Consider the following 22,575-nt stretch of genomic DNA (forward strand, 5'->3'; position numbering starts at 1 on the left):
CCGTGGGTGCTGTGCGAGGCGATGCGGATGTTTGCGTCGACGAAACCCGGTGGCGTCGACGGCGATGCGGACGATGCGGGGCTCGTCGAAGTCGAGTACGACTGTTCAGGCGTGTCGGGCGTGTCGGGGCTCGTGGGCGGACTTGGGTACGCCATGCTGGCGTCGACGGGCATGGGGGTGGGCTTCGGTGGCGACGTCGACGGACGCGCGGCAAAGCTCGGCGTGGTGGTCGACGTGGCGCCGTATGACGTCGTCGACAGTACTGGTGTCGGCGCAGGCAAGGGAGCACGTACGTTGGGTATGGCCCGTGGCCCTTGAAGTCCCTCCGCACCTTCGCCTCGAACTCCTTCAACGCTGCAGGCTCGATGTTGAGCTGCCACTCGAGGTAAGAGCACATCTCTCGCTCCATTTGGTTGATCTCGCGGAGGGCGAACATGCCCTGGCCAACGATGCTCCACGACTTGTTCGAGTATGTGTCGTTGCAGATGACCTTGGACGCACGCGATCATGAAGGCGGAGATGAATAGACGGTGGTTCCCCGCCGCCCGTGTGAAGTCGCGTTCTATGGAGGGCGTAGGCGAGAAACAACGCAAGAGGCGGTGACGGTGCTGGCGGATTGGCGGTGGATAATGGAGGGAGGTCCGGGCACGCTAACAAATGCGTCACGAACCTCGCACAGAGCTTCGCAGTCTCTTTGTGTCCGTAGTACGGGTCAGGCTGGAGGAGTACGTTAGTGTACAGTAGGCTTGCTACTTCAGAGGTGAACGCACGATGCCATGATGTGCACTATGCCCGCTACTTCCACTCGATGGCGCTGGCGGCGGTCTTGAGGAAGTTATCTTGTTCGCTCTCCGGAAAGGCGAAGGATGGCGGGCGGTAGACGGACCCTGGACAGCAGCCATGTTGGTATGGTAGTCAAGCGTCGAGACGGAGCCACAGACAAGCGCGGTGGCGGTGGGCGACAAATGGTGGCGGCGGAGGGAGACTGGAGGGGACATAAGTCGGCACACTTGGCGTATAGCGACACAGAAGCCTCGGAAGGGGTTAAGCAAGCGAGCGTGCGTCAGCGCCGTGCATTGGCATACCCGTACCGTATACACTTTCTGCACCAGTGAAGGCGATGGGCAAGTGGGCACGTGGATCAGTGAACAATCGCATGGGTGGCTGGCCGGCTGAGAGGGTGCACGGAAGCGGGACAAGAGGGGCGCATGCGAGGCACGCGAGAGGGGCCATGGGTGAGGGTGTATGATCGTGTGAGTGGGCAAGAGGGCAGGTAGGCCCGCAGAAAAGCGGCCAGCCGGCCAGCAAGCGAGAGGACAACGGCAAGCGGGCGGGAATACGAGGCCGGGCTGGCGGGTGAGCAGCGTGGGTGGGCTGGCAAGTGAGTGGATGTGTGGACGAGGAAGCGAGCAAGTGGATGCGCAGATGGACGAGCTGGCGAACACACGATCAGGCGGAGGCACAAGTGGGCGGACGGGCAAGATAGATGGAGAGTAGCTGAGCAGGGAGACGTACATAGGCGGCCAGACTGGAAAGTGAGCAGACGGTCGAGTGGGCAGGCGGTCGAGTGAGCAGGCGGTCAAGTGAGTATGATGGAATGCGAGCTGTTGCATAGCACAGACAAAAGCACTATGCTGAGCGATAGCGCACTGACGAAAAGGATGTGGGTCAATATTTCCAACAAGGATGTCCCTGGGTGCATACGTACGATCCCTTAGAACTCAGCTGCTCTGAGGATGTGAGCACTGGGAAAGTCAGAAGCGAGCGTCTATGACTTGCATCCGCGCCGCAAATCGCAGTCTCGCGCGGCGTCCGCTTTCTCGCCCATCCGCTTTCTCGTACGTCTGTTCACTGCTTTCTCGCATCAGCAAATTGGGCAATTGCTGAGCATCTGACCAGCTGACAGCTAGCTCTCAGAAGCTCAGTTCACTCAGACTTACCAGTCGCCTTCAGAGACAGACAGTTGTCAGAGAGTATCTCTGTACTCTCAGACTCGTAACAGCTCTCAGTTATTGCTTGTACAGTACTCAAACAGTCACACCAATACTTATTGTTGACGTACATTGCTCACACTCGTAGCACCGAGACTACCTTGCGCAGCGTCGGCCAATCCAACATCAATATATTGCATCATTAGCTATATAAGTATATACAGATATGAAGCTCCCCGTTTGTCGGCCATGCCTGCACACAGGGCATTAGTCCTGCATGCTCACAGCTGCCATGCACGTCGTAGTGTACACCATTATGCCCTATGCCCGCCCGCTTGCTCGCCCACCTACCCGTTCGCTTGTGCACCCACTGTCTGTTCGTCAGCGGCACGCTCGCAGTCGGTGTACACACCGTGCTTCACGACGCTGGCACCTGTTCCTGCAGTTAGCGTGCCCACCCGCGTGTATTTGCACTCACCCGTCTGCACTCGCCCTCGCCCGTCCCCGCCGTATTCTCGCCTGTTTCTGCTACATGTTCGCCGTCCGCACACCTCCCGCCTGCGCCCACGCCCGCACTCTGCTCGTCGCTGGGGCTGTGCCCACGGTGTGTTTGTTGGCAGCACCTTCGCCGTGTATGCTTGGTATGAGAATGCAGGTAGAGGGCGTGACGCACTGCCCGTTTGAGCAAGCGTCCGAGCAGGCGGGAATCCGAGCGGGCGGGAATCCGAGCGGGCAGGAATCCGAGCGGGCGGGCGAACAGGGGAGCGAGGCGGATGAGCAGGTGGGTGAGTGAGGGAGCGAGGTGGATGTATAGACGAGTGAGGTGGGTCGGTAAGCCAGGCAGGTCGGCAGCAAGGTCAGCGAGCGAGCGGGCTGGCGAACGGGCTGGCGAGAAAGCCAGCTGGCGAAAAGACGGATGGGCGAGAAGACGGATGGGCGAGAAGACGAGCAGACGAGAAGACGGGCTGGCGAGATGGGCTGGCGAGCGTATGCACGCGTGCACAAGTGAGCGAGCGTCGCACTCACCTGTAAGCTGTCCGTGTTCGACGCGCACCCGTTCACGGACCTACCGGGAGCGGATCCGCGAGGGTGGCGGCCCCGTCATCTCGCTCATTCAAGAGCGAGTTCGTAAGTGGGCATCGCGACGAGCGTGGTGTGCTTGGCGACTGGGGCTTCTTGAACGCACTGCCATGCGCGAGGACGAGAACGTGCGCGTGGCCTTACTCGAGCATCAGGTCGGAGCTGGAGATGCCGCTGGGGAGTATGACGGAATCATTTCCGCTGAGGTCCAGTCGGCGCGGGGATGAGGACGTCCTAAACGATGGGGACGGGACTTGGATCTTGAAGCTTGGGATGCGCGGACTCGGATGGAGAAGACTCACCGTCGTTGTCAGTGTCACCAACGAGAAGCACTTATATTACTTACTTTTGTGGCCCACCTCCCCCAGCTCCGTGCTCCCTTCGCTTCTCCGTCGCTTTTTGCGTGAGCTTAGATGCTACCGCGCAGTGTCGACGCTGAACGTTGAACGTTGAAGTGGAGTCGGCGGGCTGCGACTCGAGAGAAGCGCTAAGCGCCTCAGCCACGACACGTCACGCGCGCTCGCCGGACTTCCTCTCGAGTTCGCCTTGCGATTCACTGTCCGTCCCTCCTCCCTGTCTGCTTCGCCGTCGCTTGCCCGCCGCCGACCTCCAGTACACGCAGGTGGGCCCGTCCGCAAAAGACGGCACGTGCATCGGACCACCGGACGGCTCAAGATCGTGTTATACGCGGCTGCGACGAGCTGAGACCGACTGAGACAGCAGTCAAGCGCTTGAGGCAGTCTGCCGTTCTACAGCTCGAACACGACGGGATCAAGCGCGAAAGGCCTCAGTCCAGACGGAGAAGTCACAGGAGTGAGGGGCAAGGACCAAGGCAAGGCAGAGAGACAAAAAGCGAATGTGAGTCGTCTATTGTGTACCTACTAACGACTTCTGTTGCTAGACACTACGTGCATTGACGAGCTTTATGCTCGTGATGCCTACTTCCCCACCAGCCCGCGCATCTAGCCCACCCTCTCACTCATTCACTCGCCCCCTCGCGCGCGCCCACCCACTCTCACCTCCAAGTTCCGCCCGGCCGCGCTCGCTCACTCATTCACCACTTGCCCAGCCGCGCTTGCCTCATCTCCTGCTCACCCGCTCATCCGTGGGTTGCGGCCGCAGGGTTAGCCAGTCAGGTGAGTGCACCGCTGTCCTCCCCGACCCCATTGCCAACCCCGGCAAGTGACAGTCCACCAGGACGACCGGACAGAGACGAACCCGACGAAGACGGCCCCGACCGGTTCGCTCGGTTCCAGCACCACGCGCGGTGTATCCTCTCCACCAACGGGCTTAACCGCTCGCCCGTCAACGTCCTCGTCTGGTGCGCACTCTCTGCGCGAACCGCGGGAAGCCGCTCCTCCCCCGCCTGTGCCGCACGGTCTCGTACGTCGACTCGGCGTTCTATGTGGACTTCCTGCTCCTCATCCCGTGGACGCCGCGCCACATCGACGTGCAGCATTGGGACAAGGCGTACGGCCCGAAGTACGAGATGTCAACGAAGACGAAGTGTGAGTACATGCGAATCCTGACGGCGCGCGACCAGCTGACGACACAAGCCTGCTTGCGTAAACCCGACAGTTATGCACCTGACAGGCCTCAACATACTGCGCACGGACCCACCAGCATCGAAGAGTTGGCCACCTACGGATACAGATCACGAACCGACGCGCACTGGTACGATTCGGGCCAGTTCGCTGTACATAGCGTGCCCAAGCCCGGTACGACAGCTCAACGAGCAGGACTCTGACAAGCAACAGCTCACCAGGCACCCGGCGTGGCGTGTAAGGGCCCGCTGAGCGACAGCCTGGCATGCCCAGCGCGAGGCGCATAGGGCCGTCAAGGGTGAGCATGCCGCGCCCCAGCCCGAGAAGGAGGCAGCCCACCGAGTACAAACGCAACAAGCGGGAGCAAAGCCTACCCCCCAACGCATCGGCCAGACGAACCCGCCACACGCAAGCTCGACACAAGCTCGACGCATGACGAGCACGAGCCAGCAAATCAACACACCTAGGCCCCCAAGTGCCAGGGTGTGCGCGAGGTCATGGAGCAGAGCCCGACGAACAGACCCTCGATGCGTGCGAGCCCACTGACAGTAGCTCGTACAAACCTATGGTAATGATTAGCATTATTCCAATTGTACAGCAGTAGTGATCCGTAGATTAATATATTTGATTGCCTCGATTTCGTACGACCTGGCTGATCTGACTGACGAACTGAGCAGTCTGACGGGTTGTCTGAGCATCCTGAGGATCCTGTCTGACGAGTTAGTGTCGAAAAAAAGCGAGGTCATGAGGGCTGAAGGTCTGAATCAATCTGAAGCAATCTGAAGGTTTCTGAAGGCTTCTGAAGCCCCTGACACGGCCGTCAGACAGATTGCATGTATTCCTGATGTCGCACTTCTGTTCAGTGCATGCTCAAAGTTCTCTCCTTCTCTGCTAGCTCTTTCGCCCGCCTACATCTTACCGTATGCGCATTGCCGTCTGCCGGCCAACTCGCGCGAGTGGTACAAGGCCACTTCCTCCTTCTCCTTCCTCCCTGGGCCGTCATGCATGCTCCCGCGGTCCGATTTCTGCCCTGGGAGGTCCTTCTCTAACGTTTGGTACGTTGATTTGGAATCTTGCAGCTCTAGCGAGACTTAAACACGACTGCACAGGCTCGGACTCGCATGATGTGAAGGCAGTGAATGCAAGTCCACCGATAGGACCTCACAGAATGCGAGGAATGCAGAGCAAAGGAGGCGGTAGGGAGGTGAGTACTTAGAAGGATGCAAGAGAAAGACGATGGGACATGGAATGGAAGGGCACGATGCGACGATGCAAGTACGGAGTGTGAGCACAGAAGCCCAGGTTCGCCCTCGATCTTACCTCCGCCTCACCACCGTTGTCGCTAGTGCCTGCGCCAGTATGCGTATCGATGCGCGATGCTTGCCACGAAGATAGCGGCCACGCTGCCGCTCCAGGGCTGGGTCAGCTCCGCCATCCAGAAGGAGCTGCCCTGGGACGGTGACGATGATAGTTGCGTATGGTCCCTCGCAGGTGAGCTTCACCCGGCGTGCATCATTGCATGTGCTGACTCACCGCAGCGGGCTTCAGCACCTCCTGCCCCACGGTGAACCCCCAACCTGCCCATGCAGACCTTCCCCTTGCGCCCGTGATCGGCCAGAACGCCAGCGTGTTGTACAACAGCACTGGTGGGCGCGCCCGTCTCCGCCGACGGGAGACGTGGATGGCATGGTGACACAACATGAACACGACGTTCACCACGATCCTCTCGGACAGCGGCGTTACGACCGTGTTGGACGGCCTGCGCGGAATGGTCTTCGCGGGCCCGCCGCGTGAACACGTTGGGTTCGGGGAGTCTGCGGTGAGTCTGCGGTGATCACAAAACGGATGGTGGAGCAGTGCATCGACCGTAGCACAGTGAGTACCATGGCTTGGCTTGAAGTACAGTAATTGCATATCTATTTGAGACCTCATTTGTACGTATAGTAGACTTGTGAAATGGATGATAATGGAAACAACAGACTCCGGTGTGAAGCTCATACTCAGAAGCTGTGTGACTAGTACTGGTATGTCTGTATGTCTGTACATCTACCAGTATGTCTACGTCTACCATAATGTCTGGTAAGCATATTTGGTACCCCAGTTGTTCAAGAGGAACTTCGTTGCCTTGTCCAGTACAGTATTCGACGTCCAGTCTTGTGGTACTTGAGCAGGTAAATCTACGGACAAGGGCTTAGGGAATTTGGGAATCAGCTGACACGACTGACGAATCAGTCTTAATGGTACTATCTCCCCGGCTGTGGTCCCATCCACTCTCAACGGCATCTTCTGGACGTCGTACATCATATGTACAGGGTCTGCCGAGGCCGGGAGCTTTGCGTACCACTCAACGTACGCCAATGGACCTGAGTGAGCCCATTCTTCCGGTGCAGGCATGTCCGCCATCATCCCATGCTGACGTATCTTCTGAGGCAAGCGGAAAATGACCTTCACCCGCCCGATTCTGGTACCTAGATTTTCCCGGTCAGTAGCTTGTAAGTGGGCATATATTCTGAACATACCTTGTAGTCCCGTTGCCTCCGCGTCATCACCCTGTAAGACCACTACGGTATCGAATCTTGCCGCGTCTGTTCCGCACGCCGGTTTGGCTTTGACAGCGTCGCGTTCGGGTTGAGTGTCGGTAAGGGGAATCGTCGTGAACTTGAAGTTATGGAAGACGTCCAGACGCGAGAATGGTAGGAACGTGCTTGCCATGTCAAGCTCCCTCAGGGTAAGTCGACGGCCGAGTTTGAGCGAGTAGATGTATTGGTTCAAGGCTTTGGTGAACCCGCGAGCGTTGTGTTTGTCGGCGATCGACTGAATCGGTTGCTGGACGACGGACGGATGCTTGGGCATCATAAGGCCGGTTCTGGGACGGTGAGGGTGAGGTTCTGGAGGGATGCGAGAGTCGTCAGAGTTGCCGGAGTCCTCTCGAAGCCTCTGGCGAAGCGTCTCGAACATCGCGACTTTCTCCTGGCGATCCAGCCATTTGACCATCTGAGGGCGTGCGTCGCGATGATTGGATGCTCGCCACGCTTTCTTCGCGCAGTCGATGTGCAAGCGTTCGAACATCTCGGTATTATAGTTGTCTGTTGTACCGAGATTTCGAATAGACATGATGTAGTGATGTAATGAATGGAATTTGGGGATGTCTAGGTGCTCACGAATACCGAGTGTCTTCAAGATTGATTTGTTCTTGTGGTAGGTCTTCAACGCGTCGTCCATGTACAAGAGGGTCGTCTCGTCGTGCGTCGGATACTGCGCTAAGTAGATGAAATCGAGGAGCGCGCGGAAGGTGTGGATGACAGCGTTAGGGACTCGACCTACGAGGCACCCCAGAAGAATGCGGGCCATGTCTTTGCGCTCGCTGCCGGACACCTGCGAGAGCGAGGAAATCCCGTTCTTGAAATGTCGAGTTCCATACGCGGGCGGAAGACATCGGATACGGGCGTCGAGCTCCTTCTCGTCCATAAGTTCGCCGCACCATTCGACGATGTGCTTGAAGACGCCCTGGTAGAGCTGGTGGAGGACGTCGGGGGTGATGCACATGTGGATGTCGGTAAATGGTAGGTCCTTCCAAAACGGCTCAACAACGTAGCCGGAGACATTGAAGTCCTTACACGCATTGAAGAATGGTGAAGATCCCTTCACGCCTTTCGCCTTTGCCTTGCGTAACACGTCCAGTGTCCAGAGCTGGCGTCGGGGGGTCCTTGGTGCGTCTTCTCCAAGGGCAGACTCGGGACATTGACAGATGCTGCAGGTCCCGTACTTGGCACAAGTGACCAAGCATTGCTCGGGATAATCTGCGACGTACGATGCGAGAACAGGGTGTACTCGGCGAACCTTTCCATCGCCCCCGGTAACATCGATTCCTTTTTTCCCGGCCTCGATCAACGGCTTGAGGATCATCTTCACTGAGCTATGGAAAAGCTGCTGCACCATAGCGCGGTGCTTGCGCTCAGTGAGGCCAGTTGAGTCCACCTTTTCTACAGACAAGTACCCGATCAGCACACAGGCATGTTCTGAAGGCTTACGTCGCAAGGCCTTCGGAATGTTGCCTAGGGTCATGTACACAGGGTAAGCGGATTTGTTGCCTGAGAATTGGGTGAGTTGTGTTTTATCTGTCGAGATGATCACCGGGGCCAACGCTGCACCAGCCGGTAGGAGACTCTTGCATTCACGGTGACGTTAGTAATTGTCTTTGACTAAGCAGTATGAGACTCACTTGTACGGCGTGCCACCACTTCCCTGTCCACATCTCAGAATAGATGCGGTTCTGCTTCGTTGCATCCGAAAACATCCAACTCGGCCGGTAAACAATGTGGTCGGAGTGAGCTGGATTTCCGAGTAGAGCCTTGATGGCTTCGATGATGCATCTGAACTGCAGCAGATGCCGTTCGCCTGGTCGATCCTTGAACGAAAGCCAGTGCTCCTTCCACCGTGCACGCTCCGGCAGGGAGTCGACCTTTTGCAGAAGGGCTCTCGTGTTATGGTACGAGAGTCCCAGTTTCTCCCTGACCTATATATATTGTCAGACTTTTCGAGTTCAGCTCACTAAATGCAACGCACGCACCGAAGGTATATCCAGAAACCTATCAACAGCACCCTGACTGATACCCTCCTTGATACACCAGGAGGCGATCTCCCAGTCCGTTTCGGATTCGAACGGCTCCCATAGTGATTTAGGAGGGTCGTCCTCGTCTACGGTAAGCAAGTCAGTATTTGTATGACAGCTCATTCGCATTCAGCACTTGCCTGCGCATCTTTGCCTGTCCTTATCTTTCCTCTTTGCAAGATGGTGTCGCCAGGCTTCTTGAACGGTTTGTCCCTCTCCTCTCACCGCCCCAGCTTTCTGATCCACGACCTCGACTCGGGTGTCATCGTCATCATCCAGCGCGGTGGCTGTGCGTCGTGCTGGTGCTGACGAGGACTCTGCAGTTCTTGCAGTGCGACTCGGCCCGGCGGTAGGCACAAAGATGAGGTCTTGTGCTTCGTCTTCGTCCTCGTATTCGCCCTCTTCCTCGGTCTGGTCCTGGCTCAGATCTTCTCGCTTGAACGCCGCGTCGGAGCGGACGTATGATGGTCCGGCAGCAGTCTCGTTATAGTGTTCGTCCCATAGTTCGTCGGTGCCATCACAATTGCAGTCCGTTGGTGCGTCGTCCCGAGCTATACCACTTGATGTGCTTGCTGCCGGAGCAGGTGAGCGCGTATACCTTTTGTAAGATCAGTAGCACTTCTACGAGGTAAAATTAAAATATGTACTCACCTGCGGTCAGCATGCGCCTTCCTAGTGCTTGTTGCACCGCGGTTCCTCTTGTTGTCCACCACCACTTCATTCTCGCTGCTAGAGTCCTCCGAATCCACGAAGATTTCCCGCAGCTTTCCTTTCTTGTACCAGCGACATTGGCGGCTGGTTGACTGGTGAGCCATTAAGCCTTGCGTGGTGTCGAAGTATCCATAACACGCCTCGCAGGTCTGTGCGAACAGGTCTTCCAAACCGCGCGATTTCTTCGGCATGTTCTACTCTTCTTGGTAAGCTTCTACATGCACAGTAAATCCGCGTCCAAAGAAACAGAAATTCCACGAACACTCACCCGTATTCGCAGCGAGCAGCGAGGGCTCTGGGATGGTGGTGATGGTGAGTTTTTGCGTTCAGAATGGTGGCGTAATTCGCAAGCACCTCTGCGGCGTTTAAACGCCAAGGTGCCTTTCTTACGTCTTGTCCAGCGTCGGCCGTGCTTGCTTTCAAGCGCTACTTGGATCAGCAAGTCTTGTTGTATCTCTATCACAGCTAGTGCGTCTGTCTCTCCAGATAATCGTGTTCAACACTTTACCTTCGTTTGTCATGCCCTTACTTCGCTCACCGTTCGTTTGTTTACATATTCACAGAGGCGCCTGGTCGTACGCAATCTCTTATTCGCCCCCACACTTCTGCCAACAGCCCTACCTGAGTTCTGGTGAGCGCATTGAACGGCTTTCAAGAAAGCCCTCGTGTTACCTACGACGAGCAAGGATATTAGTGAGTACCTACATTGCTCTGGTCAGGTCTGAGATGCCGTTCTGTATTCTGTAGCCGAGTGAGTGCGGCGAGGCCGCACTCATCCAAATAAGGAAACTATCCGCCCAATTGTCAGCATGAACACGGTGAAGTGTTCAATGGCAACGGGATGCGGGATGCGATATGCGGTACACCTTATGTGGTGTGCCGATGGTGGAAAATACGAACCGTCCGTCATCACATCCTCCTAAGCTTGTGCGCACGGATCCTATCTTCGTGAGCGAAGAAGGACGCCTCGGCAGCATTGTGCTGTCCCAATCACACAGGTCGTATTGTTGCATGTGGGTTCGATAGATCGTTATTGGACGATAAGATCGTGAGTGCCGCTGTTTCCCAGTGCCCGCATTCTGCAGCAGACTGGGGCCCCTAGACCTTGGTGGCTGGCTTCTAGTGGCGCCGGTGGCGGTCACTTGGGCCCTCAATCATTATCTTATGTATGCGGTACTTCTTTCAGTCGGATCTACCTCAGGCACCAAACCGTATCCCGTTTCCCTCATGTCCTCGATACGTTACGTTCACGGGCGCGATCCGCACATCGTCGCCGACCCCGGCTCGGACGACAGACACGTCATTGACTACGCTCACCACTACAGGCTATCGTCTAAGGACACCCCTACAATTTCCGACCTTTGGGAGGGGGATACTGAAGGTAAGCACATCGCATCGCATCACACACAGAAGCAATCTCACCTCGAGCACCTCAGGCGCATCGCTCTCTCCCCCATCCTCTGCCAGTGGTCCAACGTTCTCCCCCGAGCCCGGGGAGAAAGGGCTCTACGAAGATATTGCAGAGCTGGGCAACACGATCAAGCAGTGGCACCTCGCCGACAAGATCTTCGGAGCGCTGCTCGAAAAAGACGGTTTCCCTTGGCTCTTCAACACCATCATTAGCCACGACAACATCACTATCCAGGACTGGCAGGAAACAAGAGCATTCCTTGAAGACCATACACTACTCCTACGTTACCTATCGTGCGTAACAGGCGCCTTATGACACCACTGTACACGCTGATATTTTTCCGAAAGTTTTGCTTACGACCCCGCCATGCGCAAACTGGACGTATTCGGGCCATCGAACCTACATCAGGTAGTCACCAATTCGATGACCAAAGCAGTCTCATCCACAGTCCAGCCATCATCGGCCCAAGTCGTTCTCATGGACGGCGCGCGAGCACTCATCAACGATAACGTCGGATACATCCCTGACGCCGTGATGACAATCGGCGTGACAAAGAAACTGTCGACAAACGATCCAATCAACGTCACTCTTGACACGTTTGTGACTGAGACATCGTACACCCAGACCCTCAAGAAGATGCTCAAGAAAGTAAGTAAACCTTTGTATTTGATCGGTTGTTGACTCACTATTCACAGCTCCTTATTGCAATGGTGAAACAGGGCGAGGGTCCGCTCCTCTTCACCGGTATCAACATCGATGAACTCGACTACATCGATCCAACCAAAGACAATTCAAAGCCGGACGACAAAGGCTTTGTAGCTGGAGGCGGCGAGGAGAACGACGTACTGTGCACCGGCTGGAAGCGAGGAGATGAAGTGCTTGTCGGTAGGCTCAAAGGCCAATGGTTTGTCTTCATCCCAGAAGATCGCGACGGATTGCAAGAAGCCCTCGATACGTACACTGTGATTGACGACTGGATGAAGTGGTTCTATTGTGTGGTACGTAACTGTCGTCTTTACCTACATTCCGTTCGATTGGCGCTAACCTCACTCAGCCCATCCAGCATGAATACCCGGAGGGCTCAGACGTCGCTGCAGTGCGCGATGCCGTCGTCAAGAAATATCGAGGGGCTATCCGCAACATTCGCGAAGAGGCGCACAACCAACGCTTGCACGCTCTACTCCTCGAGGCGATCAAGAAGCGGAAGGGAGACCTCGTGGCCAGCCTGCGGCGGCAGCTCCTCGAAACACCGGACTTCTTCGACCCTCCCATACCGGATCCCATCCCTTCGTTCGTCAACGACATCTGGGGCGGCGCGCGCCATATGGTGGAGGACATCTTTAACGGGCGTGGTTACCGGGCCAACGACAGCAACTCGAATGCGCCCAGAGGTGCCGCCAAGCGAGCAGCTCTCCTCGAAGTAGCAGATAGCCTGAAGCGACAACTCGAGGAAGATGAGAAGGCAGGCGACGCCGAGATCATCGACAGCTTCTGCAAGAAGCAGCGCATGAACACGCCGCCGCCGCCTGTCCACTTGCAGGAAGGCGCGTCGCAGGAGACCCTAATCGGAGACAAGGGGCACAGTGACGATTCTGCCAACAGCTCTTTTGACTCGCAGGGCAGCGGGGAATCTGCCGGCAGCGCGTTCGATCTCAACCTGGCCTTGGCCGACTTCCGCTCGCTGGCCACCTCCCGTGAGACGAGGAGCGACACTAGGGGAGCGTCGAGGGGAGCGTCGAGGGGAACGTCGAGGGGAGCGTCGAGGGGAACGTCGAGGGGAACGTCGAGGGGAGCATCGAGGGGAACATCGGTGAATAGGCATCAGTGAGTGAATGTGGCTGCGTAGTGGCAGTGTAGTGGCGGCGTAGTTTACAGTTGGTAGCATCTCGTCTTCGTTGTTCTTCGACCATCGCTTTCATGTCGTTTTCGTATTGCTTTCTTGTAGCGCCTGTGAAATACATCATTCATGACATATCGCCGGGGTCGTGTGAGCAAACATAAGTGAGAATAATAAGTCTTGGGCGCCTTCACGTCTAGTGATGCTAGTCTAATGCTAAGTACATACCTTCCTACTACCACCAGTAGTCTGTAAAGCACCTCTCATCAGTACTGTCTTACTCGCACGTCATGATCGCACCGTTTTCTCTCACTGAAGATGAACAGCAGAGCTTGATTGCGCTGCTCGAAGCAACGCCCAATCCCACGCAAGTCTTGTCATACTTGCTGGCTCGGTTACAAGGGAACCAGGATGTTCCCAAGAATGACTCGAGTCGGTCAGGTACGAGTAACTCCTACATACTAAGTTCCAAGCAATACTGATATCATTTGTGATGTACCACAGGTACTCTAGAATCAGTGCAGAGCATGGAGAACGTGCTCTCAACTTCTAACGGGTCCTCTCTGTCGGAACGGCGTCAGACACGGTCTCAAACTCGACAGCGAGCCACGAACGATACACAGCAGGTAGATACTACCAACAATCAACAACGTAAGCTGCGCTTGATTGGTATGTGCTGGTCTGACACTGACGTGACTCCTTCAAGAAGGGAGGCATCCTGTCGACGTTGCATTGGGCCCCAGCACAGTTGGGCCCACCAGGACAACACGATCGCGGCAACGAAAGCAACCGTATGCGCACGAAGAAGGAGACCCTGCTGGACGAGGGCAATCTTCTCATCGGCGTAATGTCCTGCGACGGCGGTCCCGCTCGCCATGCTGGAGAGGAGGATTGCCATTCTGCCATCGAGCAGGTGTCGCTGCCTCCAATATAGCATGGGAATCCGATCAGCTAGCGGCGCCATCACAATCGTCAAAAGCCAGCGTACACAAGTTCTTTTCCAACCTAACTAACAATCTCACAGATCAAGCGTTTGTGAAATGTTGTAAGTCCGTGCAAGAAGGCACGTTCGGTTGGCTGCCGGGTCAGCGGTCCTGTTGCACAGCAAATGAGCCAGTGAGGACGCTTGCTACACAATGCGCTACAGCGCTGAACGACGAAGCAACATCTGACTTCGTGATCATGCTGAGGCTCATCCAGCTAGCGTGCCGTTGTAGCAAGTACGTACTTATTATCTCACAGTCGTTCATGAGCTTACAACCAGGTCTGACAACATCAAGTTTGCGACAATCTGAACCTGGTCTTACCAACACCAACATCTGGCACACCGAGCTGGAAACAACGACCACTGTCGCGAAGAGAACCTTCTTGGATTGGGTTGCTACTGGCAACAAATTTGCGTTCGTCGCGGGAGGAGGTAAGCCTTGTAAAACGTCTTTGATGAGTGCTGAACAATGACATTTGTCCAGGCTCAGTGTATATACTGATTTTGATTGCCGTCCAGAACGTCCATCAGGAAAAACAGGCTTTGCTTGTCAAGCCATACAAGACCATTATCGTCTTGGAGACCCCTGTTTGCTTGGCAAGACAAGTTCCGGCGGAATGCTGCTTGGGCTAAACCCCTATATCTTGGCTAAGCATTATAATATGTTACGTTGCCCATGTGCTTGAGGACCCCAAACAGCTTGTCTGACCATTCAAGCATGATTCGTCTTGTGGCATATTATAGTAGCATCAGGACTTGGCCAAGACGTGTAAGGGTTATATTGCTTTCCCAACAATTCGTGCACAATTGGCAAATTGTACATTTGGTTACAAATCACACATAGCATTCTTGGCACGTACACAGATGATGATCGCGCGGTATATAATACATGTGACACGAGGGTATCCGACAACGAGAGATAGGAGGACTAGATACGGCGCATGTAGCAAACCGAACTTGTGGCAGATGTTACGCGTCAGGATTGCAATAGAGTAAGTCTGTGGGACATCAGTCCGTTTGATAACTGGAGGTGCCTTGAGGACTTACCTTGGTCGTTGTGCGCAATGGAGGTATATGTGCTGCCTTGCTCACTTTCCGGTCACGCTTGCTGGCAACGGCATTATTACTGGGGTAAAAAATATACGTAGTGTTGCGACTCACGTTCGCCGGGACCGTCAACCATGCCATTGTTTCCACCGTCAATAATGCCTGATAGTTAGTCATGAATGCCGCTTTAATCCAAATATACAGCCATACCACATACCTCGCGTTGCCGACGAAGACGCCTCGCCGGAATGTTCAGCGGTCAGATCGACAACCTCAATGTCATCCCACGCGACGAACTCTTCGTCGTCAGCCTCATCGCCAACGCCCAATGTAAGGGCTCCCTTCTTCCCAGCCTCTTCATCCTTACGAATAAGTTCCCTGAGTAGATGTTAGCATTGCTGAGCAGACAGACTACCCACACTTACGAGACGTTAGCCCAGACATAGTGCCTCAATGCCACGTAGGCATTCGGCGCCTTGTCCTTCATGTCCCGGAGGACACCGATGATGTTCACCCACCTGCAGAAACGCCAATCAGTAGTTCTACAACATATGGCGTACTGCACTCACTTGGGTGCGTACACTCTGTTCGTGAACTGCTGCGTCCCCGTGGCGACATCCGCTAACCCCATTTCAATCTGTAGTTTTGCGGTGATATCAGTGTTCTATATGCGCTTTGTATCGTAGACCATCATCATGCGACTTGACTTACCGCATTGCAGACCAGTGCCAGAAGATTGTCTGGTACCTCTGCAAACCTTCCTTGTGATTCTTTGATCACCGAGTCGCGTTGGCCGGCGTAGAACCATTGTGCCGCTATGAGCTGGAAGATCGCCTTGTGCTGGAAAGGTTGCTTGCGATTGACACGACTAGCCTATCTTACATGAGGCTGATAATAACATTAGCGTTGAGAGTATATACGCTCACCTTCACATCCACATCATCGCCCGTCCAAACTATGCTGATGTTGTTGAAGATAAAATTCGGCATCGTATGTTTACCTTGCACGTTGCCCTTTAGAAGGAATGAAGCGGCGGAGACCTTCCTGGGACCTGACAAATGATTTAAGCCATAAGCATCCTCGACAACGACCTTCGCCTTGTTCTTCAACTCGTTGCGCAGCTGCGACGCGGCGGTCCACACCTGTGAAATTGACTTAGCTAACAGGACGTGAATCTATGACCGACGTACCACATCGAAGACATTCACTCTCAGGACATCATTGCCATCGCCGTTCAGCTTCTTGAACCCAAGGGCGAAGTGCATGAGAGGCTTCCCGTCGTCGTCGCATAGTTCTCGAACGTCGTTGACCGCCCTCTTGATGAGCACGTATTTCTCCGGTAAAAGGGTGCTGTTTGTCATCTTCTCCCACGTCCAAGCGTGCTCGAGAGCAATCCTGAGGCGGAGGTATGAGTGAGCTTTGGTAACGATGGACCTGACTTCGTCAGGCAGGTCTCTCATCTGCGCTCGACCTCGTGTGCGAGCTGCCCCGGCAGCCTTAGGTTTGGTTTGCCTTGCCTTGCCCTTCTGCGCCTTGACAAGCTGTGACTTGTGCAGTTAGTGCTGTGCGCATAGGTGAGTGTACCTACCACGACATCATCACCCCCGCCTTCCGACTCATCTCCTCCGTCCCCTCCCGAATCAACGGCCCTGTCGCCATGGTCGCTGCGAGCCGCATCGTCCTCTGAGACGGACGTAGCCAGCCACGCCGGTACCTTGTCCTTTCTCTCGCTAGAATTTAATTTATTGGTTCGATGGCGAGTGCTCTGCGTGTATGTCAGACGTCCCAGGTTGCACGTCATGCAACGAGTAATCTATTTGATGTTTGTGGGTAGTTACCCACCTTCCTCGTCGGCGATGTGATCTCATCGGCCGCCATACGACGCACAGTCTTAGCTTTGTCTCCCCGGCGGCCACTGGACGCGTCTGATGCCGAAGCATCCTTGTCACCGCCACCAACGGTCTTGCCCTGCGTGCGCTTGTGACGATTAGTCTTCGTCTTGGAAGGGGCCTTGGCAGTCGTCGCAGAACCTAGACGGTGGGCGATGCCCTGTTCCTCTTCATCTGACAGGAGCGGTGCGCTCATCCGCTCATCGTGCGCCCCCTCCCGCATGTCGACATCCTGGTCTTGCGGCATCGCCTTGCCTTTACCCTTGACATCTCGCCCAGGTCCGCCTAGCATTGCAATTGAGTAGCAGGTGTAGGAACTCCGAGTCAGGACATACCGGTGCGTGAGCCTTGAGCTTGCGGCGGGGTTCGCTCCAGCTCATCCTCCTCCGCGGACTCATTCTCCTCGTCCTCGGTCGCCGCTGCGTCGCCCTCCACCTTTCCGTCCGTAGCACTCCGGTCTTCATCGTCCTCCGATGGCACAATGTTCCTCGATTTCTTGCGCTTAGGTTGGTCCTCCTGCGCATCTTCATCGCTCTCTTGCTCTTCAAGGGTCATCGTGGTAGCCGTCTTCTGTATCCCTAGCATCAACAACAATACAAAAATTTCAGCAGTTTGAATGACATGTACAACGGTAAGACCCACTTGAGCGACGCTTCGCCTCCTTCTGCTTCTCGGACTGGCGTTTTTTGAGCTCTAGCTGCTTCAAAAGCTGTTCGTCCTTCTTGCTGAAGCGACCCTCGTCAACATCTTCGCCCTCATCGTCGGTGACTCGCCCACGCTTCTTGCCCGGCTTGGGCGGGGACTTAGAAGCAGGCGCCTTCCGAGGAGCTTGAGATGTCTTGGTCACTTTCTTCTTGGCAGCGGCGGCGGTGGTACCGTCGTCTGTACGCTGCTGGCGAGCGGTCGAGCGAGTACGGGTGTTCATGTTGACAGGCCAGATGAGAGCTGAAACCAAAGATGCGAGCTACAAGCAAGAGAAACAAGAAAAAAATACCGGCCGGCTGAGACAGTCATCAGATAAGTAGGGCTTCAACTGCGCCGTGAGACTGCACCCCAACAGCCTGCGCTTCCGGAAGTCCTCAGTCGGCGGCCATGGTAGCGCGGGCGAGGCAGGATTTGGCCATGTGACTGCGTACAATCCCGAGCGCCCCAAGACGGCTATATGCTTCTGGTAAGTGTGGTATGCTCGACACAATGCATATATACGGGACTAGCAAAAGCCTTGGCTCCGCTACGGACGGGAATCTATTGATGATTGCTGGTCAGCAATGCTGTGCGCGAAGATACATACCGTATACTTAGTATACGCTGTATGCAAAGGCCGCTCAGCTGCCTCCCTTCGGGAGTCGGCTTCGTGGTCTCATTGATCATTTTCTGCTTGCAATAGTATTGTCAGCTGATGTAAGTACAGATTCTATAGCACATTTACGATCGAGTCATCTGTTATGCAAACTATGGCTAGTGTTAGTGAACGGGGCCAGATTGGATGCGAGTAGTACCGCGAGTGCGCAGGGCGCATCCCACACCCGCGACCTGCGATCTGCGTACCCATACCCTGCCCGGGTTCACCGCCGGTGTTGGCGGTGGACTGCTGGTTGACTTACCTCGGCGGTACCTGCGCGGGTTGGGCTTGTTGCCTGCACCCACCGTCCTCCCTGTCCTCCGTCTTCGCTCCTCACGTGCTCCCGCCTGCTCGCTGCTGTGCCCGGACCCTCCACGCCCTCGTCGGCTGGGTTGGCATGCAGGCACTGGCTATGCGCTCGCAGTCGGTGTGATGCGCACGCCCCGGCCCTGCCCTTCGCTCGCACGCGCGCGGTCCCTTCGTCGGCGGGGCTTGCGTGCTGGACATCTGCCCTGTGAGCTCGCAGTCGCCGTGCATGTGTCGTCGTCGGGTTGTGTGCCCGCTCACCCGACCGGTTGTCTGCACACTCGCGTGTCCGCTCGTCCGCGTGCGTGCGTGCGCGTTCATCAGCCGTGTCTGCGTGTTGGGCATACGCCCGCCACGCTCGCGGTCGGTGTGTGTCGCGCGCGCGCCAGCCTGCCCAACATCGCCGTCGCCGGTCTGTTGTCCAGTGCGTGGGGTCTGCTCGTCGGTTGGCCGTGTGTGCTGGGCAGTCCTTCCCCACCATCCGCTCCCTCGGGTCCGCACTCGCTCCCTTCCGCACTCGACCTCCACCCGTCCTCCTCCCTGCTCGCCGCTATACTCGCGCCCGTGGTCCGCTCGTCGGCTGCGCTTGCACATGGTACCTCCGCCCTGCGTGCTAGCGGTCAGCTAGGTTGTGCTGCGCGTTGCCGTGGGCCCACTGTCAACTCGCCCTCCCGCGTTCTGCGCTCATACACGGGCGGTTCGCTTGTCGGTCGCGTTTGCGGTGCCGTGCATTCGCCCGGTGCGCTCGCGGTCGACGTGCGCGTCGTGCTTCACGTCGCCGCGCCCTGTGACTTTGGTCAGCACGCTCATTCACTTGCGTCTGCACTCACCTTTCCCCGATGCCCTTCCTTCGCTCTCGCGCACGCCGTCCGTTCGTCGGCCGTGTCTGCACGCAGGGAACCGGCCTTGGATGCTCGCGGTTGTCGTACCTGTTGTGCCCGGGCTGTTTGTGTTGCCGCACGTCATGCCCGCCAGTTCCTCGCCCTCGCCCATCCCCAGTGCCCACCATCCGCACACTTCTGTCCGCCGCATCCTCCCTGACCGCATTCCCACCCTCCTCCGTGGTTGTCCACCTGTGCCTGCAGTCCGTTCACCGGCCGTGTCTGCTCGCAGAGCATTGGCGAGTCGTGCTGCACGTCGTCGCGTTCCATGGCTGTTGATGGTGATTGGCAAAGCCGTTGCCGCGCCCGATCCCAAGCTCGAGAGCCGTCAGCGATAATGTGAGACGGAGAGGCTGGTGGCGGCAGAGGGAGGAGGTTAGGAGGAAGCACTGAGCAGCGGAATGCGCATCGGGCACCGGTCGGGCATTTGTCTCTGGCGTCCAGCCAATCAGCACGCCCCTTTGTCCCGCGTACGAATATGAACACCTCTTGTAGAGTAGATCTTGTAGAGTAGATTATTCTACATGTCTACACAAAATGACTGTGTTCGACCCAGCCGTTACGACTATTCGAGGTCCACTTGGACATTTCTCTATCCGTATGTAGAACAACGGAGGCTCTTCGTCCCGTGTAATGCAGATTGAAATGAGTAAACTCGCAAGAGGGAAAAACGATGAAATCTGCGTGACGCAGGGGAATTACAAGACCTGCTTCAACGATACACAATTCCCCGCCATTGAAATCTCCAATAGGCAGAACAAGGCATACCCTGTCATCCTGGGCGTCCCTATGTGCTCGAGTGACGACGTTGAGGTTGACTGCCAAAGCAACAAACGGATGGACGGCGGACGCGTTGTTGTCTGGTAAAATGGATGCGGTAGCTTCTAGACGTTCGTATTCATTCGGCAAGATGTCTTGAAGCTATGGCCAGCTTTGTTAGACAGTTACTCTGATTGAGAATGCTCAGGAGAACGTTACCTTGTCGGCCAGCCATTCGAACATCTCTCCGAGGATTGTCTTGACAGCCTCGTAGATACGTCGATGCTCTTCCATAGGCTTCGACGTGTACGGGATAAATTGTTCGTGGTTCGTTCTAGAGCAACCCTTCCGACTCATCAAGGACGGCGCTATGTCTTGAGGTGCATCATGGCCCTACGGATCAGCCCCTGTAAGCTTTAACAACTGCACATGTACAGGGACGTACGAACCTGAGTACAATGCCTGTTGTACCAAGCAAAATGGATGACCTGAAAGGTTCTCCTTACATCGCGGGATTTGGCGTCCACCGTCTCGAACGGGTCGGATTCGAAGCATGTGATGAGACGTTCGACCAGATTGCTTCGCATCACTTCGGGCATGGAGGTGCAGATACTGGCAATGAGCGAGTTACCCTGACCGCGAATCGTAAGGTTGTCCCTGCGTTGAATATCTAGTGTTAGCTATGCGGCGCTGGTTGATCATGTCATTAGAACTCACTCTATGAGATGGACCGGCACTCGAACATATGAATCTGCGGTGACTCTCTTGCCTGAGGCATACATTGCTTCAATCTGTGCCAATGATAACGCAATCAGGGGCCTATTACCGAAGACTTTCATGTGAATATCAACGTACCTCTGTCAGAAGATCGTGGATACTTGTCGGCATCGTTGCTTTACTGGCCCTTGATCGCTCCTGCTCCGTCCAGACAATGTTATTCTCTCGGTCACGTTCACGGGGCGCGGGACAACGTTTGTTGTCAGGATGTTGCGGGTCGTACGAGGTTTGGATTGCCTTGTTATTCAGCGAGGTGGCAATGATCTGCGGTAAATCCAAAGCAACAGAGTGCGGCGACACGGACCCGCGCAGCATTAGTGGGAGTGATGGCGATCGGAGAGATGACAGAGGCGTGAGTGGCGATAAGGGAGAAGAAAGTAGAGATGGATGATCATTCGTCTCGCGGATGGCCCGCGGCGAAGGGGACGCAATCTCAGGTTCGATGGCCAGGGCTGTCTGGAGTGTGTGTGCCCTGTAACACGTATCCCAGGTGCTGGAACAACGGGGAACTAGCTTGAACGAGCTACGACGCGAGGTTGTGAGCTGGGGAGAACGCCATAGAAGAGCAAGATGCGCGACTGACTTGTACACAAACGAATCAAAAAATATGTCTGAGATTTCGAGATTTCCGCAGACCACGTTGTTCGCCTCCCCGTCCGGGAGCAGGGAGGACACCGTAAACAAGTCTTGCAATGGAAGCGGGAAGTGCTTTTGTAGCAGCGCTATGGCAGGGACAATCATGTTTTTTACCCCAAGACCAGGCGGAGTATCTAGGCCTCTGATGAGTACGGCGACAACATCATAGTGTTGACTTACCGTCCGGCCATCTCAACATATTGGCTATATAACAGGCCGTGTGACCGTCCATTGAGCCTAACCTCGCTCTGAGGTTCCTCATGACGATGAGAACCAATACATAAACGGTACCTGTGCAGGCACGTCATTCTCAACCTGGATTGACGGACATTACACTGAGCTTACCACCACCGGCCACCCGCGCAAATTTACTGCCCATGGCATTCCACTTTTCAAACGTTCTTTGTGACACTGTTCGCTTGGCGGCCGCTTGCAAGTGAGTTTCCCTGATCTCTTTGAGAGTGAGTTTGGGACTGGGTCGACGAAGGCTAACAAGCAACGGGTTAGTTTATTATCATGACACCAAGTGCGCAGCCTCAGGAGCAATCTGCGCATACCTGCTAGTCTTGCACGCAAATTGAATGAGTTTCACCATCACCGTAAAGTCTGAGGCTGCGCTATCATGAAATGCCTCGGCACATCGTTCAGTGAGCACGTTCAACGATCCATCCGCACCGCGGCTGACTCGAAGTGACTCGGTTACACGTAGCACGTTCTCACCGTATTCTAGAACAGCCGCTTCTGTAAGATTACCAACGAGATCAGCAAAGAATTGGGTTACTGTCGCCTTGGACGCATGTGACGGCGGGCAGCGGATCGGTATCCCA

The 22,575-nt window shown here is 55.6% G+C and overlaps 6 protein-coding genes across 6 annotated transcripts; 2 read left to right on the top strand and 4 right to left on the bottom strand.

The window, feature by feature from the left end:
- The first annotated feature begins 3,826 nt into the window (after positions 1–3,826).
- Positions 3,827–5,190, top strand: B0H18DRAFT_380196 (uncharacterized protein). The gene is made up of 3 exons (XM_048037832.1): positions 3,827–4,147; positions 4,201–4,519; positions 4,590–5,190. The coding sequence occupies exons 1-3, from the start codon at positions 3,937–3,939 to the stop codon at positions 4,756–4,758; spliced, it is 699 nt and encodes a 232-aa protein (XP_047884875.1). The 5' UTR covers positions 3,827–3,936; the 3' UTR covers positions 4,759–5,190.
- Positions 5,191–8,729: 3,539 nt separating this feature from the next.
- B0H18DRAFT_893360 (uncharacterized protein) lies at positions 8,730–10,069 on the bottom strand (the record flags this gene model as incomplete). Its single annotated transcript, XM_048041366.1, is given in 4 exon segments — positions 8,730–9,071; positions 9,126–9,285; positions 9,304–9,602; positions 9,881–10,069. The coding sequence occupies 4 exon segments, from the start codon at positions 10,067–10,069 to the stop codon at positions 8,730–8,732; spliced, it is 990 nt and encodes a 329-aa protein (XP_047884876.1).
- Positions 10,070–11,105: 1,036 nt separating this feature from the next.
- Positions 11,106–14,744, top strand: B0H18DRAFT_962429 (uncharacterized protein; the record flags this gene model as incomplete). Its single annotated transcript, XM_048043105.1, has 10 exons — positions 11,106–11,259; positions 11,315–11,582; positions 11,637–11,937; positions 11,985–12,287; positions 12,344–12,983; positions 13,445–13,567; positions 13,631–13,795; positions 14,151–14,171; positions 14,274–14,543; positions 14,596–14,744. The coding sequence occupies 10 exons, from the start codon at positions 11,106–11,108 to the stop codon at positions 14,742–14,744; spliced, it is 2,394 nt and encodes a 797-aa protein (XP_047884877.1).
- A 455-nt stretch (positions 14,745–15,199) lies between these two features.
- B0H18DRAFT_962430 (uncharacterized protein) lies at positions 15,200–17,972 on the bottom strand (the record flags this gene model as incomplete). Its single annotated transcript, XM_048043106.1, has 12 exons — positions 15,200–15,237; positions 15,273–15,320; positions 15,376–15,536; positions 15,584–15,676; positions 15,728–15,795; positions 15,870–16,031; positions 16,085–16,300; positions 16,349–16,699; positions 16,747–16,923; positions 17,046–17,332; positions 17,383–17,625; positions 17,690–17,972. 12 exons carry the CDS (start codon positions 17,970–17,972, stop codon positions 15,200–15,202), a joined length of 2,127 nt encoding a protein of 708 aa, XP_047884878.1.
- Positions 17,973–20,200: 2,228 nt separating this feature from the next.
- On the bottom strand, positions 20,201–21,322 carry B0H18DRAFT_854571 (uncharacterized protein; the record flags this gene model as incomplete). The annotated part of the gene is made up of 5 exons (XM_048039637.1): positions 20,201–20,497; positions 20,600–20,728; positions 20,785–20,992; positions 21,053–21,126; positions 21,191–21,322. Coding segments are annotated over 5 exons (840 nt in total), but the record flags the coding sequence as incomplete, so codon positions are not given.
- Positions 21,323–21,712: 390 nt separating this feature from the next.
- Positions 21,713–22,052, bottom strand: B0H18DRAFT_849823 (uncharacterized protein; the record flags this gene model as incomplete). The annotated part of the gene is made up of 2 exons (XM_048039594.1): positions 21,713–21,882; positions 21,929–22,052. Coding segments are annotated over 2 exons (294 nt in total), but the record flags the coding sequence as incomplete, so codon positions are not given.
- Between the last annotated feature and the right edge of the window lie 523 nt (positions 22,053–22,575).

The sequence above is a fragment of the Fomitopsis serialis genome (genome assembly GCF_022376445.1).
Source record: "Fomitopsis serialis strain Sig1Antser10 chromosome Unknown B0H18scaffold_356, whole genome shotgun sequence".
NCBI classification, from domain to species: Eukaryota; Fungi; Basidiomycota; class Agaricomycetes; order Polyporales; family Fomitopsidaceae; genus Fomitopsis; species Fomitopsis serialis.